Source organism: Crocodylus siamensis, chromosome 1 (assembly GCF_052110815.1).
Source record: "Crocodylus siamensis isolate JL-2025a chromosome 1, ASM5211081v1, whole genome shotgun sequence".
Lineage (NCBI taxonomy): Eukaryota > Metazoa > Chordata > Crocodylia > Crocodylidae > Crocodylus > Crocodylus siamensis.
Window position 1 is genome coordinate 88,289,804 of NC_143395.1, and position 17,914 is coordinate 88,307,717.

A 17,914-nucleotide genomic window follows, 5' to 3' on the forward strand; every position below is an offset into this window, starting at 1 on the left:
CCCTTAGTCTGGGAAGCCTGCTGCTTCCCGGGGACCCGCATCTGGGACATTGCAGAGAAGATCCCAAAGCTCCTCTAGCCCACAGACCACTATCCTATGCTCCTTATTCATGTGGGCACCAATGACACGGCTCGGAGGGCTCCCAGCTGGGTCATGAGGCACTACAGGGATTTGGGAGCAGGGCTAAAGGGTCTGGGGGTACAGGTCGTGTTCTCGTCGATCCTCCCAGTCTGGGGGTATGGGCTGAGGAGGGAGAGGAGGATCCAGGTAGTGAACCAAAGACTGCGGCGCTGGTGTCATCAGGAAGGCTTTGGCTTCCATGACCACAGCCCTTTCTTTGGCAAGAGAGGCAGCGAGCTGCTGGGAAGAGATGGCCTCCACTTCTCTCCTCTGGGGAGGAGGCTCTTCTCAGCCAGACTGGCTGACCTGCTCCACCGGACTTTCAACTAAGATTGTTGGGGGATGGGGGGACTACCGCCACTGCTGTCCCGTTGAGCAACCCTTGCAAAGCCAGTGGGCCAGGGCACTTAATGGAGCCCACCCTTGTCCCAGCCCTGGTATAACCTGTGGGCAAGGCAAGGGCCCCTAAGGGGACACTTGCATGCCTGTACTCAAATGCCTGGAGCTTGGGGAATAAGCAGGAGGAGCTCTTCCTGTTCAATGCAAATAATTATGATGTCATAGGGATAATGGAGGCCTGGTGGGACTCCACCCATGACTGGACCATGGGTATAGATGGCTATACCCTGTACAGGAGGGATCGTGTAGATAAAAGGAAAGGGGGTGTAGCTCTCTATGTTAAGGAAAGCTACATGTCCTTGCAAGCTGATATTGGTGACCAGGGTGGACAGCTGGAGACCCTGTGGGTTAAAATCCACGAGAACACAGCACAGGGGACAGAACGGTGGGAGTCTACTATAGACTTCCCACCCGAAGTCCTGAGCTTGACCAGGAGTTCACCCAGGAACTGTCTGAAGCCGCATGCTCCAGGACCATGGTTGTCATGGGTGACTTCAATTACCCGGACATCTTGTGGGAGGATCACTCAGCAAAATCCGAGAGGTCACAAAGCTTCCTCTCATGCGTAGATGACCTCTACCTGACTCAAGAAGTCTATGGGCCAACGAGAGGCAAAGCACTGCTCAACCTGGTTCTGGCTACTGGGAATGACCTCATCGGCAACCTAGTGATCGATGGGAAGCTGGGTGACAGCAACCACAAGCTGATCACCTTCACCATCTGCCGTAAAGCTGGCAATTCAGTCAGCAACGCGGAAGTCCTTGACTTCAGGAAAGCCGACTTTGACAAGCTCGGGAGGCTTGTCAGTCAGGCCCTATGGGGCCATGACCCCAGGGAGAGGGGAGTTCAAGAAGAGTGGTTGCTTCTCAAGGGCGTGATCCTCAATGCACAAGCTAAGTCTATTCCATCTCGGAGGAAAGGCAGCAAGAGGGCACAGCAGCCCCCCTGGCTCTCCAGGGACCTAGCAGACCTCCTGTGGCTAAAAAGGAAAGCCTACAAAGGATGGAGGACGGGATTCACCTCCAAGGAGGATTATTCTGCACTGGTCTGGTCCTGCAGGGAGCAAACCAGGGAAGCCAAGGCTGCAACTGAACTCCAACTAGCTTCGAGCATCAAGGACAATAAAAAGTCCTTTTTCAGATATGTGGGGAGTTGGAGGAAAAGCAAGGGCAACATTGGACCGCTGCTGAACCAGATGGGGCAACTGACAACCGATGCCCAGGAAAAAGCCAATCTATTAAATGGGTGCTTTGCATTGGTCTTTTATCAGTCCCATGGGATGCCCATGCCCACCACAGGACAGGGAGGTCCAGGTGAGGGAGATCCCCTGCCCTCCGTAAATGCTGACCTCATGAAGGAACATCTTAAGAAGCTGGATACCTTCAAGTCAGCCAGCCCTGACAGTCTACACCTCAGGGTACTCAAGGAGCTGGCAAGCATCATAGCCCAGCCTCTGGCACAGATCTTTGAAAACTCCTGGTGCTCTGGTGTAGTGACCGAAGACTGGAAGGCCAATGTGGTGCCTGTCTTTGAAGAAAGGGAGGAAAGTGGATCTGGCTAACTATAGGCCCATCAGCCTGATTTCTATCCCGGGAAAGATCTTAGAAAAATTTATTAAAGAGGCCATCCTTAATGGACTGGCCGACGCCAACATCTTAAGGGACAGCCAGCACGGGTTTGTTGTGGGTAGGTCTTGCTTGACCAATCTCATTTCCTTCTACAACCAGGTGATCTATCACCTGGACAAAGGAGAAGAGATTGACATCATATATCTTGACTTCAGAAAAACCTTTGATCTGGTATCCCATGATTACCTCTTGGCGAAACTGGCCAAATGTGGCCTTGGGTCCACCATGATCTGCTGGCTGGGAAATTGGCTCCATGGTTAGACCCAGAGGGTAGTAGTTGATGGCAGTCACTCATCATGGTGTCCTGTGACCAGTGGGGTCCCCCAAGGCTCTGTCCTTGGACCCATATTGTTCAACACCTTCATTAATGATGTGGACATTGGAGTCAGAAGCAGACTGGCCAAGTTCTCTGATGACACCAAGCTTTGGGGCAAAGCATCCACACCTGAAGACAGGTGGGTGATCCAGGCTGACCTGGACAGGCTCAGCAAATGGGCGGATGAGAACCTGATGGTGTTTAACACTGAAAAATGCAAGGTTCTCCACCTTGGGGGAAAAAAACCTGCAGCATCCTTATAGGCTCGGCAGTGCTACGCTGGCTAGCACTATGGAAGAAAGAGACTTGGGGGTCATCATTGACCACAAGGTGAACGTGAGCCTGCAGTGTGATGCTGCAGCTAGTAAAGCCACTAAAACGCTGGCTTGCATCCATAGATGCTTCTCAAGCAAATCCCAGTATGTCCTTCTCCCCCTGTACTCAGCCTTGGTGAGGCCACAGCTGGAGTACTGTGTCCAGTTTTGGGCTCCACAATTCAAAAAGGATGTGGAGAAGCTTGAGAGATTCCAGAGAAGAGCCACACGCATGATTAGAGGTCAGGAAAGCAGACATTATGATGACAGGCTGAGAGCCATGGGGCTCTTTAGCCTGGAAAAGCGCAGGCTCAGGGGTGATCTGATGGCCACCTATAAGTTTATCAGGGGTGACCACCAGGATCTGGGGGAACGTTTGTTCACCAGAGTGCCCCAAGGAATGATGAGGTCGAACGGTCATAAACCACTACAAGACTGTTTCAGGCTGGACATAAGGAAGAATTTCTTTACTGTCCGAGCCCCCAAGGTCTGGAACAGCCTGCCATCGGAGGTGGTTCAAGCGCCTACATTGAACACCTTCAAGAGCAAATTGAATGCTTATCTTGCTGGGATCCTGTGACCCCAGCTGACTTCCTGCCCTTTGGGGGGGGGGAGCTGGACTGGATGATCTTCTGAGGTCCCTTCCAGCCCTAATGTCTATGAAATCTATGAAATAGAGAGGTCAGTTTTGCTCACAACACTCCTCCTGGATTTGACATGCTACAAAGATCATGTCCACAGTTCCTTGAGATGGTTTGAAGCTGCTTTGAGATTCTGGAAGAATTTCTTCCACAAGTGGGAGGAGGCTGTTAGCAAGGATACAGGTGATGACTCATTGTGGCCAACAATGAGATGCCTCAGTAGTTTCTGCAATCAGCTCTATCTGCCTTCTTGAAGATGGTAACAATCAAGGCATCCTTTAGGTTGGCTGGGATTTCTTCCTTGTTCCAGATTTTAAGGATGAGGACATAAAGCTGACACGTAAGTTGTTCTCCTCCTCCTTTGAAAATCTATGCAGATATTCTGTCAACACGAGCTGCCTTGTTATTCTTCATTTTCCCAATGGCACTCCTGACCCTTGCCAGGGTAGGTGGCAAACTGAGGTCTTCTCTGATTGCTTTTTGCGACAAGTTGTTGATCTTATCTTCCTCATCAGTTGGGTCACAGTTCAGAAGGTCCTGGAAATGTTCTTTCATAGATGTGGGGTTGGAGGGGACCTGAGCAGATCATCAAATCCAACCCCCTGCCCTAGGCAGGATGAATACTGCACTCGTATGACCCCTACTAAGTTAAGCTCATATGACCCCAGCTAGGTAGTTCTCAAGCCTCCTTTTAAAGACCCTTAAGGTAGGAGCCAGCACCACTTCCCTTGGAAGCTGGTTCCAGACCATGGCTGCTCTGACTGTGAAATAGTGCCTCCTGGTGTCTAGCCTGAACCTACTCTCAATCAATTTGTGGCCATTATTCCTTGTTACTTCAGGAGGTGCTCGGGGGGAACAGGGTCTCTCCCATTCCCCTCTGGTCCCCCCGGTAAGTTTATAGATGGCCACCAGATCCCCTCTCAGCCTTCTCTTGTGGAGGTTGAACAGGTTCAGGTCCCATAGCTTCTCCTCATAGGGCCTGCCCTGCTTCCCCCAATCATGCAAGTGGCCTTCCTTTGGACCCTCTCAGTGCTGTCCACATCCCTTCTGAAGTGTGGCACCCAGAACTGGACACAGTACCCCAATTGCAGCCTGACCAATGTTGCATAGAGGGGGAGGATCACTTCCTTGGATCTACTTGTGATGCATCTGTGGATGCATGACAAGGTGTGGTTAGCCTTCCTGGCTGTGTCCTCACATTGGCGACCCATGTTCATTTTAGAATCGATAATGACTCCAAGATCTCTTTCTGCCACTGTGCTTTCAAGAAGGGAGTTTCCCAACCTATAGGTATGCTGCTGGTCCTTCCTGCCCAAGTGCAGACTTGTCAGTATTGAATCCCATCCTATTCACATTCGCCCACCCCTGTAACTTGTCCAGGTCCAGTTGTATCCTGTCCCTCCCTTCTAGCATCCCCACCTCACCCCAAATCTTGGTGTCATCAGCGAATTTGAACAGGGTACGTTTCATTCCCTTGTCCAAGTCGCTGACAAAGAAATTGAACAGTACGGGCCTGAGGACTGAGCCCTGGGGGACTCCACTGCCCACCTCCCTCCAGGTCGAATATGACCGTTCCACCACCACTCTCTGGATTCGGCCCCGTAGCCAATTTGCAACCCATCTGACTGTGTAGGCATCAATGCCACAGTCGCTTAGCTTTTTAATGAGAATGGGGTAGGAAACGGTGTCAAAGGCCTTCTTGAAGTCCAGAAAGACTACATCCACCGCGACACCTGTGTCCAGTCATTTTTTGACCTGACTGTAAAAGGCCATCAGGTTGCTCTGACAGGACCTGCCCTTAATGAACCCAGACTGGTTGCCCTTGAGCATCTTCCCCCACCTTCTGGTCCCTCCCAGATATGTTCCTGGATAATTTTTTCAAAGAGCTTCCCCAGGACCAAAGTAAGACTAACGGGCCTATAGTTGCCTGGGTCCTCCCTCCCTTTTTTGAAAATGGGGACCACATTGGCCTTCTTCCAGTCTTTTGGCACCTGGCCAGAGCACCACAAGTACGTGTAAAGCCGTGGCAGGAGCCCCACGATGACCCCTGCCAATTCCCTCAGCGCCCTAGGGTGGAGAGCATCTGGACTTGCTGATTTGAATACGTCCAGCCCCCCCAGAAGTTCCTTAACTCGGTCCTCCCTTACTCAGGAGTGACTCCTGAGTCCGTCCTGGATCCCAGTGGGGGAGAAGTCCTGGTCCCTGCTCAGAAAAATGGAGGCAAAGAATGTGTTAAAAAGTCCTGCTTTTTCATCTTGTGCAACTGCTAGATTGCCAAGCATATCCTGCAGGGGTCCCATGTTGCCTTCTTTTTACTCCCTATGTATTTAAAAAAGGACTTTTTGTTGTCCTTGATCCTTGTTGCTAGCCCTAGTTCGGTCTTCGCCTTAGCCTTCCTAACAGCCTCCCTACAGACTCTTGCAATGGAGGTATAATCCTCTTTGGTGATAGCCTCTCCCTTCCACTGGATGTATGCCTCCTTTTTGGTTTTCAGATGTTCCTGAATGCCTTTGGTGACCCAAGGGGCCTTCTGAGCACTCTTGCCCACTCTGACATTGGGACTGTCACCCCTTGGGCTCGGAGAATTGTCTCCTTAAGGAATGACCACTCGTGTTGGACACCTAGTTTCCTGTACTCTCCAGGACCATAGTGCCTCTCCTACCAATCTCCTCAACTCACTGAAGTCAGCCCTCCTGAAGTCAAGGACTGCTGCCTTGCTACACTGGATGGTGAAGTCCAGTAGGCAATGATCACTATCGTCCAGGTGGTTGAGGACCTGGAGTCTCCTCACCAGGTCATCACCGCCTGTGGCCAGGACCAGGTCCAGCAGAGCATTCCCCCTGGTGGGACTGTGCACCTCCTGGGTTAGGTGGAGGTCTTATATCCCAGCAAGGAACCTATGTGAGCAGTCAGACCTGGCTGACTGCTCTTCTCAGCAAAAGTCTGGGTAGTTTAGATCGCCCATGACGACCACATCCCATGACTTAACTGCCTCCACGAGCTGACCCAAGAATTCCCCGTCCAGCTCTTCCCCCTGGTTGGGTGGTCTGTAGTAGACACCCACTGTTAAGTTCCTTTCCCTCGACCCCCTTGTATTCTGATCCAGAGCACTTCAGCCTGCTCCTCCTCTGTCCCCATCCTGTTAGTTAAGGTCGTGTATTGCTCTTTGACGTACAGCGCCACACCCCCACCTTTCCTCCCCATTCTGTCCCATTTGTATAGTCTGTAGCCCTGAATGTTTACCGCCCAGTTGTGGGTTGAATCCCACTAGGTTTCAGTGAGCCCTACTATGTCTGGGTTTGTACCAGCTATCCAGAGGGCAAGTTCCTCCTGCTTAGTCCCCATACCTTGAGCATTAGTGTAAAGGCATTTAAGGCTCCTGTGGGTGCATGTACCCCCCACCCCTGATTCCTAGGACTATCTGGACCCTTGTCACTTACCTGGGTACTTCTTGTGCTCATCACCTGTCTTGGCTGGGAGGTGTCCTCTTGTCCTCCTCTAGCACCATCTCCCGGCAAAGCTAGTTTAAAGCACGCCATACAAGATCAGCCAACCTGGAAGAGAAGACGCGCTTGCCTTTAGGGGAGAGGTGAAGCCCATCCCACCTGAGCATGTCCCCTGCACGAAAATGTGAGTTGTTGTCCAGGAACCCGAGGCCTGCCTGGTGGCACCAACTCTGAAGCCTCTGGTTGACCTCATTGATGCAGGCCTTGTGATGCCATCCACATATACTTACTGGGAGAATAGAAGAGAATACCACCTGTGCCCCTGTCTCTTTGAGCTTGGCCCCCAACGCGTTGTAGTCCTTCATGATGCGGTCTGAGTTGCCCCTGGCTGCGTCATTTGTTTCCGCATGGATTAAGACCATGGGGTACAAGTCTGAGGGTCGAATGAAGGCCAGGATCCTTTCTGTGACATCCTGAATCTGAGCCCCAGGCACATAGCAGACCTCCCATGCCATGGAGTCGGGTTGGCAGATGGAACCCTCTGTTCCCCTCAGGATGGAATCTCCGATGACAAGGACTCAGTCTTTCTTCCTCCTGGTGCTCCCTCTCTGCGCCATCTGTGTTGTGCATGGAGAGGCACCATCCCCCCTGGAGACATCCTCTTCGTCCTTCTCCTCCAAAGCTGCCAGGGCCTCTTATCTGTTTCTGAGTTGTACATGGGGAGCCTCCACCACATTAGCCCAAGCAGCTGTGGGTCTGGTGGGCACCTTCTGCCACTCCTTTGCTGTGTGTCTCTCCTGGGGGGGTCTGTACACAGGACAACTGGTCCTGCAGTGAACGGAAATAGGTGTCAATCTCATGCTCTGCAGCCCTGATCCCCTGTAGCCGGCTCACCTCAGCCTGGAGCTCCCCCACCTGCTCCTCCAGAGCCCAAAGTCAGGCACAGGAGGGGCAGGCAAGGGAGCCACCAGACCCCTCTCCCACCACAGGCCTCTGGGTCCCTGCCAGGCTGCCCCCACAAACAGGGGAGCAGGGGCCACTGACCCTACCATGAGCTCTGTCTGGGTGGAGGCCTCAGAGGAGCCCAGGGTAGGTGGTGCTGCCGGGGTAGGACCCGTAGCACCTGTACTCTGCATCCTTACCATGTCTATGGAGCTGTGCGTCTTCCTCTCTGTCTTGCTGGAGGCTCCTTCCGGTTACTGCTGCATGCCCACCTTGCGTGAACACTGGCGCACCCTCTCAAAGCGCGCCTGTTTGTGCACGCTGCCCACACGTGGCTCAGAAGCGCAGCTCCGTGCTGGCTCAGATCAGAGGGATCCAGGGGGCTCCCCCTCCAGATCCTCTGCAGCTGTGCCGCCTCCCTTCTCCCCCCCCACACTTACCTGGATGAGCTGCTGTCACTGCCGCCACCGCCTCCTCCGCTGCCAGTGAGTTTGGGATGGGGGACCCACATGTGCTGACTGCACACATGCGCCCACTCTATTCCTGAGCCCCTTCCAGCAAGCATTGATGGATTCGCTGTCTTTCAGGAATGTTGTTCCATCCTTTGATCTTAAAGGATTAAGGCCTTGAATTCTAGGGCTGTAGACAGCTTTGATAGCACTGAAGAAGCCACAAGTGTCATGGATGTCAGCAAAATGTTGGATTTCTTTTGATTTCTGAATCCACCACTCATTCTTCAGTTCTCATGTTCTCCTCTGCACCTCTGATTTTCCTTGCTGGTGTGCATTTTTCTTGATGGCAGAGTTGATGTCATTCTGCTAGGCACAAAACTTTCCGTTTCCTGTAAATGAGATCTTGAATTTTAGTGTCATTTTCGTCAAACCAATCTAGGTGTTTTCTGGTCTGGTATCGTATGGTATTTTCACAGCTGTTTCAAGTCCTCCTCAGTTCCTCTTGGGTGATGTGTTGGCAGTGTCTCATTCAGGAGTTACTGGAATTCTCTCTCCTTGAATAGGTCCTTCCAGCACTAGATGCTTAACTTGCACCTGATCTGCTTCCTTTGCATTCTTCATTTAGGAGCAATCCTGATGGACATGCAGGAACAGATGAGGCGGTGGTCAGCCCAGCAGTCATCAGCGCTAGTCATGGCTCTCATAATCAGGACATCCTGGTGATCTTGAGTCCGAACAATCATGTAGTCAATCAAATGCCAGTGTTTTGATCTAGGGTGTTTCCAGGACATCTTGAACTTTGTTCCTTTGACAGAACAGGGTATTTGTAATGACAAGTCAGTGTTCTGCACACTTTGTCAGGAGAAGGATCCCATTAGCATTTGAATTTCCAATGCCTTCTTTTCCAATAGTACCATTCCAAAGTTTTGAGTCTCTTCCCACTCTGGCATTAAAATCTCCAAAGAGTGGTATTATCTTCCTTTGGGATATTTGAGAGGATGGTGTCAAGCTGTCAGTAGAAGTTCTCCTTTATGATCTCATTGGCTTCAAGAGTTGGGACATATGCAGTCACAATTGTCGCCTGTTGGTTTTTGGTGAGTTTCGGACGGAGAGTCATGAGGTGTTCATTAACGCCTGTTGGGAGTTCTGAGAGTCAGTTCATTTTTGATGGCAAAACCAACTCCATGTGTCCGTGGCTCTTCTGCTGTCCCTCTCCAGAAGAAGGTGTATCCTCCACCTTCTTCTTTCAGATGTCCTTCTCCAGTACACTGGAGTTCCAGATAGGGCAGCAATATCAGTGTTGAACTTACTCAGTTCACGAGAGGCGACTGCTTTCCTTCGTTCGAGGCAGTCACTATTTGCATAGTCCATTAAGGTTCATATGCTCCAGGTTCCAAAAATCATTTTTGTTTCTTTGTGACCACATAGAGGTGATCCTACTGGATGCAGTTTGGTTTGCTTTGCCAGCCATAGCATCACATTGGTGGCTCATATTCATTTTGTGGTCAATCAAGACCCCCAAGTCCCTTTCAGCCGTGGTGCGAGTGAGCATAGCACTGTTGAGCCTTTAAGTGTGCTGGGGGTTCTTCCTACTGAGGTGCAGAATCTTGCACTTCTCTGCATTGAAGGCCACCAGGTTTTGGCCGGCCCACCTTAAGAGTTTGTCCAAGTTGGCCTGTATCCCTAGCCTGTCCTGTGGTGTGACCGCCCTCCCCTATAATTTGGTATTGTCCACGAACTTGCCCAGTTCACATCTGACCCCTGAATCCAGATCATTAATGAAGATGTTAAAGAGTTGTTTATTTTAAACAGTAAATCAGGCATATAAATACTTTGCACCTGAACATACAGCAAATATATTTAAAATATTTAATGACTATTTACTAGAAAGGCTCCTCTCCCCTGACAGCAGTCAGTGATAATTTCTGGATCAAGAATTTGGTTCTTATACATTAAAGTCTATTTACTAGCAAAGGACTAAATAATATATTCAGGTAACAGCATTGGTGAATGCTGGTCAATGAAAGTGATGAAAGATACTTGGAAAAACTACTGCAGAATTTTTCAAATGCCTTTTTCATGAAAGATGGATTTTTTTTCCCCTTCACTGTAAAGCACAAGTAATTGTATCATTTCACATTTTCCCATATTTCAGGTTCGTATTATTTGTTCTGCATCCATGCCTCTCCAAAGTTTGTTTCTGCAAGAATACCATGATGGTGGGCTGGAGGAAAGTAGAGTGTTGATGGATGACTTGGGGTTGAGCCAGGTAAGTGATATTAACATCATCTTCATTTGTTACAAGAGTCTAATTGGTTTTGGTCTGATAATCGTGGCAGCATTTTAGGAAAAAGTCTAGTGAATGTTTAACTGATGATTTGCTGCTTTCCACTAGAATCTGTATGGCATATTTGTTGCTTTTATAACATAAACTTATGCTCTCCTATATATGCTGAAAGAGAAAATGACTAGATAGAGAACCATTTTGTATAAATTTGTGGATCATTGCCTTTCTTACTATTCCAAGTGTTCACTCAGCTATGTACAAAAACAATGAGCTAAGTTTAATCCTGAATGCTGAATATTATTCTGAATGCCCCTTGATAGGTTTCTCTCATCTCAGAGAATGTAGCTAGCTATTTTAGTACAACTGCTAAGAGCTTTTTAAAAAGTTTTCACTGAATGACTCCAGACAGAGCACTTCTCTACGATTGTTGCATTTTGGGGAGATTTTTGCATCATAGTATAACCAAGGCAAGCAATATTGCCCCAAAAGATATTGGCTAAGTTCTGTTTGCTTAAGTTCATAGTACTCAATATTTATTTTTAATGTAAAGTATTATCAGAGATTAAGATAAGCAAATAAACTTTAACAACAGTGCGTTAAAAGAATCAAGAAAATGTAGTTGTATACTTAGTTCAAATTAAAAGAAAAATGAAAATAGAAGGCTCCAACATCATTGTCTTACTTCTAAGTCTGTTATAATTCTACAGAGGATTTATTAGACAAAGTATGGATTTCCTTTAGCACTAATTTTGGATTTTTAATTTTATACTAAATTTTGGCATTTTAATTTTTTTATTTATTTACTTTTATTGTCAACTGTTTTGTAGTATTAGCTCTCTAAAGCATGGAAAGATACAGTTTGGATAAGATGCTGTTCTGTTTCTCACAATTTTGTACTATTTTTTACATATCAATCTAGGATTCAGCTGAAGGACTTTCCATGTTTACAGGAGAGGAAGAAATCTTTGCATTTCAACGTACTATCTCACGGCTTACAGAAATGCAGACTGAGCAGTACTGGAAAGATGGAGACAGAAGCAAGAAACAGTTGTAATTCAAAGATGTACAAAACCTCAAAACACAAAATATAGCATGCAAAGAAGAGAAACTGTAATAGAATTGGAAGGATTTTTTAACATAAATTAACTGATTATTGTTGCACTTTATTCCTTGGACCACAGTTTTTCCATCTCCAGTTTTTATGTTTAAGATCTAAGGGCTCAACAAGTTGGGTTTGTTTTTTTTTTTAAACCATCAACTAACTTGTGGGGCTTTTATGTTTCAGCTTCTTTCTCTAGTATAAAATGTACTTAGTATTCAAGAAGGTAAACTGGATCAAGATCCTTCTTAAGTCTGCAGAACAAGCCAGGGCTCATGGTAGATATATGATATATCCACACTCAGATGGTGCTAGTGACTGTATGCACTAATTTTGTTATTTAGAAGACAGTTTTCGCAAAAGAAAGATCAAAACCACATAGCTCTAATCTACTTGTACTTCGTATGATGCTCCCACTCACAAATTAGTCCGCCGGTGATGTTCAAGAACTATGGGGTAATAAATCTTAATTCTAACATGTAACTATCTCCTGAACTCCAGATATCTATTCTGCTACAAGGATATACCACAGTGATTCTGATCCTTTTCTCAGGTGCATGTATGTACGCACCATTTTTATCTGTGCTGTCTTGCTGTCTGAAAGCTAAGGGGCCTGATCCTGCGAAGGGAGCTCCAGTAGGAGTGAGGGTACTTAGCACCTCAGAAATTGGAGGCCCAGAGAAAGAAGTGTGCCAAGAGAAAATATATTAGGGACAGAATAAATATAATAGAAAAGTGGACACTCTTCTTTTTTGTTTTTTTGACTGTCCATCTGAGCTCAAGAAAGAAGAGTGCTTCTCTACTGTGATCTGGGTGCTTCTGCCAAAAGGCAGTAGTAGATCAGTTTTTCAAAGCCACTCATTCTTTGGAGCTTCAAGTTTGTGAGGTATCTTCCATACTTCACTTCCCTTAGCTTGGTACTCATTTTTAAATACAGTTTTGGTAACACAGCTGTATTGATCAGTGGGGGATGTAGGGATAATCACAATACTGTAATTGTGCCCTCTAAGCTTAGTTGCATGTTTAGGGTGAGGTTTCCTTTAGTTTAAAAAAAAAAAAAAAAAATTCATTGAATAGTATTTTCGACTGGTTTTTAACTATGTTATGCACTATCCATCCTGGCTGGTACAATACTTCTGTCAGAAACCAGTTTAAAAATATGCTGCAAAATAATTTACTTGGACAGGGAAAATAAATGTTTTCGCTCGGTCTGAGCCTTCAAGAGGCCGAGAAGTGATGAAAATATACTACATACAGAATTTGACATGACTTTTATTTAATGGAAAAGATGTATAAGCCTTAAATTTTCATCTTACCATTGACTCTCCTGTGAAAAATTTCTGTACCTCCTGTCACAGTATTGTTTTTCTCTCTCCATCTGTTACCAACCTAATGATGCTCATATCACAGCCACTGCCACAGTTGTAGAATCAGTCCTTTGACTTTTTTATGGTAATGTTGATGATTAATAGTTGGTGTATTAATCTAGTAAGTCCTGTTTCTTTTTCTCTGTTTCCCCAGGAAAATAGTCATTCAAATACTTTTTAAAGTCTTCACACTCTTAATTTATAAATGTAAGATCTATTATTCCTATGGGATGATTATAAGTGGTAAATTTTAATGTATGGTATTTATTTAAAATATTTCTACCATAGGTGAGTTTGCATAGTTTGCATATAATTAGGAATTTCTAAAGAACAGACATATTCTCAAAGTAGATTTAATATATAATGTCCCAGGAGAGGAGCTGCAAATAAGATTGAGATGAGTGTTTTTATTTTTTAAGCTCATATATTAACTCATTTAATTTTTTTAAAAATATTGAAGTCTTGGCTGATGTGCCTCATGAATCCTCAGGCTAAACATGACTTTTTTTTAACTCTGACAGTACTGTCCTGCGCTATATGGTGCAAAAGAAATGAAGAGCCAAAATTTAAGAGCAACTGGGGGAAAGGTTTTGGGGCTCATGTGGAGAGATGCTGCTACTATATAGGTTTCCATTGCTACCACAGAGGCTGTGTCTAGGCTAGAGAATTGAATTGTCTCTCATTGATAGGGTGTAACGAGTAATTAAATTTGTTAGTTCAACATGCCCACAATAGGTGTATGTATATGTTCTCAGTAGTTGCATCTCTGTTTTGCATCCCTACTAGTTTGGTTGAAACTTTTCAGTGTTCTATTTCCTGGTTATCTATCTCAAATTGTTTAGCTTCCAAAAGTAGTAACCTCTGAGAAGTTTTAAAAGGCCTTCTAGGATATATTGCTGAGTCAAAGAAAATTATGAGGGGAGATCAAGCCCCCATAAGTCAATGCCACTTCCCAAACGTGTTCATAAAATAGAAGCCAGGACTATTGTTTGGCCTAGACTCCTTACTCCACAAGAGTGTCATAGTCTGGAACTTTTGGGAAGCATTTGTAATAGTCATGGAAAAGTTGGTGGAGGACTTGTGGAGAGCCTGACACCAAGACAAGCAAGTCATAATTTTGTACTGTACTTAGTGATGAACTAGCAAATTGCCCATCAAGAATGATGGGCAGATCAGGATGGAGCCCTTTGTCTGGCAGTCCCCTGCCCTCTCTTCCCCACCCCTCGCCTGCCAGGTTGGGTTCAGTCCCACTCCTCCCCTTCCCCTCCCCCCACCCCACCCCATGCACATCAGTCCTGGGCCCGCTTCTCCCCCCATCCCCCACTGGGTCAGGCACAGGCCCTCTTCTCCCCCTCCCCTACTGGGGTCAGGGCCAAGCCCACTCCTCCCCTCCCCCTGCCCTTCCTCCTCTCCCTCCACTGTTGCATCAGGCCCAGGCCTCCTCCTCCCTTCCCCCTCCCCCAATTATGTCGGCCCATGTCCACTCCCCACCCCGTCTTCCCTCTCCCCCACTGCTTGAGGTCTGCTGGCCTCACCCTCCTGCTCTGTCCCCACTGTCATAGTAGTGCTCCACTGCGCCGCCACCATGTCCATAATGCTTTATTCACATTCTGATTGGCTGCCAAAGGCTTATATATATATAATTGCACATGATGGACTGCCACTTTACTGCGACCAAATAGTTTCGAACACCTGAGAAAACTGGCAGAGGTGACTGCAGTAACCACATGCATAAATTTGGCATATTTTGGACACACATCTTCTTTAAAAAGTTAGATCCCACTTCTATTTATGGTACTTCTTACCATCCTAAAAGGTTCCACATTTATACCAAGCCTCATTCCACATAAGGACTGGATGAAGCGTCTCCAAATCTAGGTGATTTACATTTTGGGCACTGGCCAAAGCATGTGACTCATGAATAATGCACATTATTTCATATTTCCCACAAATTCTAGTAGTTGAACACACTGTATCCATCCCAAGCTGTTCCCTGGGCACTTGAACTCTAGTCCCTGTAGCATACTGCTATCATACTGCAGGGCCTGCAACCTCAGAGATATTTTTTATGTTTAAATGTAAAATATTCTATTTGGAATAGATTTAAAAGTGCAGACAGGCAATTAAAAGGAATAAATTCCTGCTAGCTGAATTACAGGGGGATAAGTTGTAGCTGTGTTGGTCTAAGGACCTAAGCAGACAAGGTTCTTTGGGTAAATCTGATATCAGATTTACCCAAATAACCGTGCCTGTTAGCTAAATTATGCACTCTTTAGCTGTTTTCTTCTCTTGCAAAACAAAATCAAAGGGGAGTTATTTTTTCAGGCAGACCCTGGATAAGATAGATTTATACCTTATTGTACCTGACCTTAAAGGATCAGTTTTGTATTTTGAATATAATGAGGTAGGCTTCCAAAGATCTTAGCTGAGAATGAAGTTGGTGTTTAGGGTGGGTTTTTTGTCTTTTTTTGGTGGGGAGGGAGGTTGTTTGTTATTTTGTTTTTTGGTTGTTGTTTTTTTAATTCTTGGTATAAAAAGAAGAAATTCTTATTATAACCATAAGTAGCCTTTTGAATGAGTTTGACCAAAATGAAGGCAGTAGATCAGTGGATATGCATGTCATCCACGAATATCACTTCTAAACCTTCCAAATGATCACAGTTCAAACAGGGTAATAAGAATGGTTGCCAAGTATCCAATAAAAAGGAAGGATGACCTTGTGATCAAGACACAGCATCAAGAAGCTAATTTTACATCTGGATTTGCCACAGATTTCTGGTTGAACTCTGTACTCCTGTGGTTCCCATTTGAAAAGTAGGGATAATGTTGCTTCCACTTTACTACCTCAAGAATTTTATCAGATGTTAATTAATAACTCAGATCAGGTACTCAGATACTATGATGAAGAAAATATTTTATAAATAACTATAAACAGTGGAAAAAATAATGTTGGAAAATAAGTCTCTATTTTCATTAACCAAGAAAGGAGCATAGAGGATAAATGCCACTACTTACATTCTGTGTAGTTCCTGAGCAATACGTACGTGTCCTGAGCTATACGTACATGTCCCTCTTTTGTAGCTGCATCTTTTCCCTGAACAATTCATGCACTTAAAAATAAAGGAAACTTATTTTGTGATTAAATCTAACCAATTCTTTTATACTATTATTTTCTACAATGACAGACTTAGTATATAATTCTTACCATCCTCTGACAATGACCTCTAATTGATAAATAAAGCATCTGAACAAGTTTTGTGGGATTTCTATTTTCCTGTATGTTGATTGTTTTATAAATTAGAATTTCAGTTCTGTCTGTAAACAGCTAAATGGTTTTAAAACATGCACTTATTTAAAAACCATTTTTGCTATAATAAAAAAAAACCTTGAAACTAATAGAGAAGTGCAGAATCTTATAAGTGTTCAAATGTTATGTTTGCATTCACCTTCCATATTCTGAGTGGGTAAAGTGAGAGTCTGGACTGTACCTCAAAGAGGTGCCACGCAGGCATTTTAGGCAAAGGGGTCTTAACTTATTTTTGCACCTTCTCCATTGATGCTCATATCTGAGTGCATCTGAACCTTGCCCAAAGTTTTGTCTTAGTCGCATCTCATGTCAGTGACTTCCAGGCTCTGATGACATGTAGTGTGAAAAAGTATTTCCCAGTATTTACAATTTTGAATTTGCCATCTTGTGATTTAATTACATATCACCTTGTTCTTCTGCCAAGAGGCAGTTCAGGTGCTGCTGTTCTTCTCATCTTCTTGGTATTGTTCAATATATTCTTTTTATGTTCCCTTTTATTTGTCTCCTTTCAAAGATGGACAAGATCTTTGATACAAGAGTATCTTTTCCCCCCTCACCTAAATACTAAATTAAAGAGAAATACAATGTCATAGAGAATTTTCTTACTGTGGAATGCACCATCATTTTTCAGTAGTTTCTGGTGAATTTAAGGACCACTTCTCTTTAATAGTTGGTATGATTCAGCAAAAGCTGGAGCCATCCATGCCTCCTTTGAGATGGAACTTTTTTCCTGCCTTGAGTAGGTCAATAGCGGCATTCTCATTTTCTGCTTCTGAGGAGAAGCACTTGTAGTTGCAATCCATTGTGCAAGTGAACAGGAGGAGGACACCAGATGGAGGATGCAAGCCACTTATTTCCTCTCATCTCCAGCTTTCTGCATTCTCCACATATTTGTAAAACTACTTTTGTTTTAAAATGACTCTAATTCTGAGAGTGCCATTAAAATACAGAAATGCTTCTCCCTGACCTATTGCTCTGCATTCATGTTGGTAAAATTTTGGATGTGTTGCCATAGTCGCCCCAGCCAGTTCTTTGTCAGGGCGAAGAGTTTGATTGGCTCAATTAATCCACATTCTAGCTGAAACTGTTCATTTAAATAGTCACAAAATCCACTCTTTTCCAATGCAAATCCTGCATTCCCAGATTGAATTCCCGCTTCCTAGTACAAAGATTCCAAATTCTTCTTTACATGCATTCAGACACGATATCTGCCCTTAGCCAATTCACAAGCACCTATCCAGAATTTCCTCCATTTCACCTTCCTGCTAAAATTATGAACGTCCCCAGAAAGGAAATTGCTATGATAATTAAGAACTAAAGGGATGGCAGCAATCATCTTTAGTTTTTTTTTTTTTTTAATTCCTTCAACACTATTATATCCACCTGCTTCAAAAAAAAATTACTCGGTACAGTTGAACTCCATGATTTCTCCATGATTCTAGTCTATGCAAACTGTTCCACATCTCTTAAAGATCTCTGTCAAGTTCTGAAATTCTAGTTATAAAACCATTAGCTAACGGTAACAGATGGTGGTTTTGACTGTGACTTGAAATACCTAGGAAGAATTTTGCAGATGGCAGGAGGTATAGAGAAGGA

General features: G+C 45.2%; 1 protein-coding gene across 3 annotated transcripts in view; it reads left to right on the top strand.

The window, feature by feature from the left end:
• The window catches only part of AFG1L (AFG1 like ATPase), a 127,257-nt gene extending 110,409 nt beyond the window's left edge, over positions 1-16,848 (top strand). Inside the window, exons 13-14 of one of the 3 annotated variants that reach the window (XM_090037644.1) lie at positions 10,414-10,527; positions 11,465-16,848. In XM_090037644.1, coding sequence (XP_089893770.1) covers positions 10,414-10,527; positions 11,465-11,599 — 249 coding nt within the window. In that variant the 3' untranslated portion in view covers positions 11,600-16,848. Of the gene's footprint in view, positions 1-10,413; positions 10,528-11,464 lie in introns of those variants that run through there. The other 2 variants (XM_090037652.1, XR_016441157.1) reach the window with 2 other exon arrangements.
• The last annotated feature ends 1,066 nt before the right edge of the window (positions 16,849-17,914 follow it).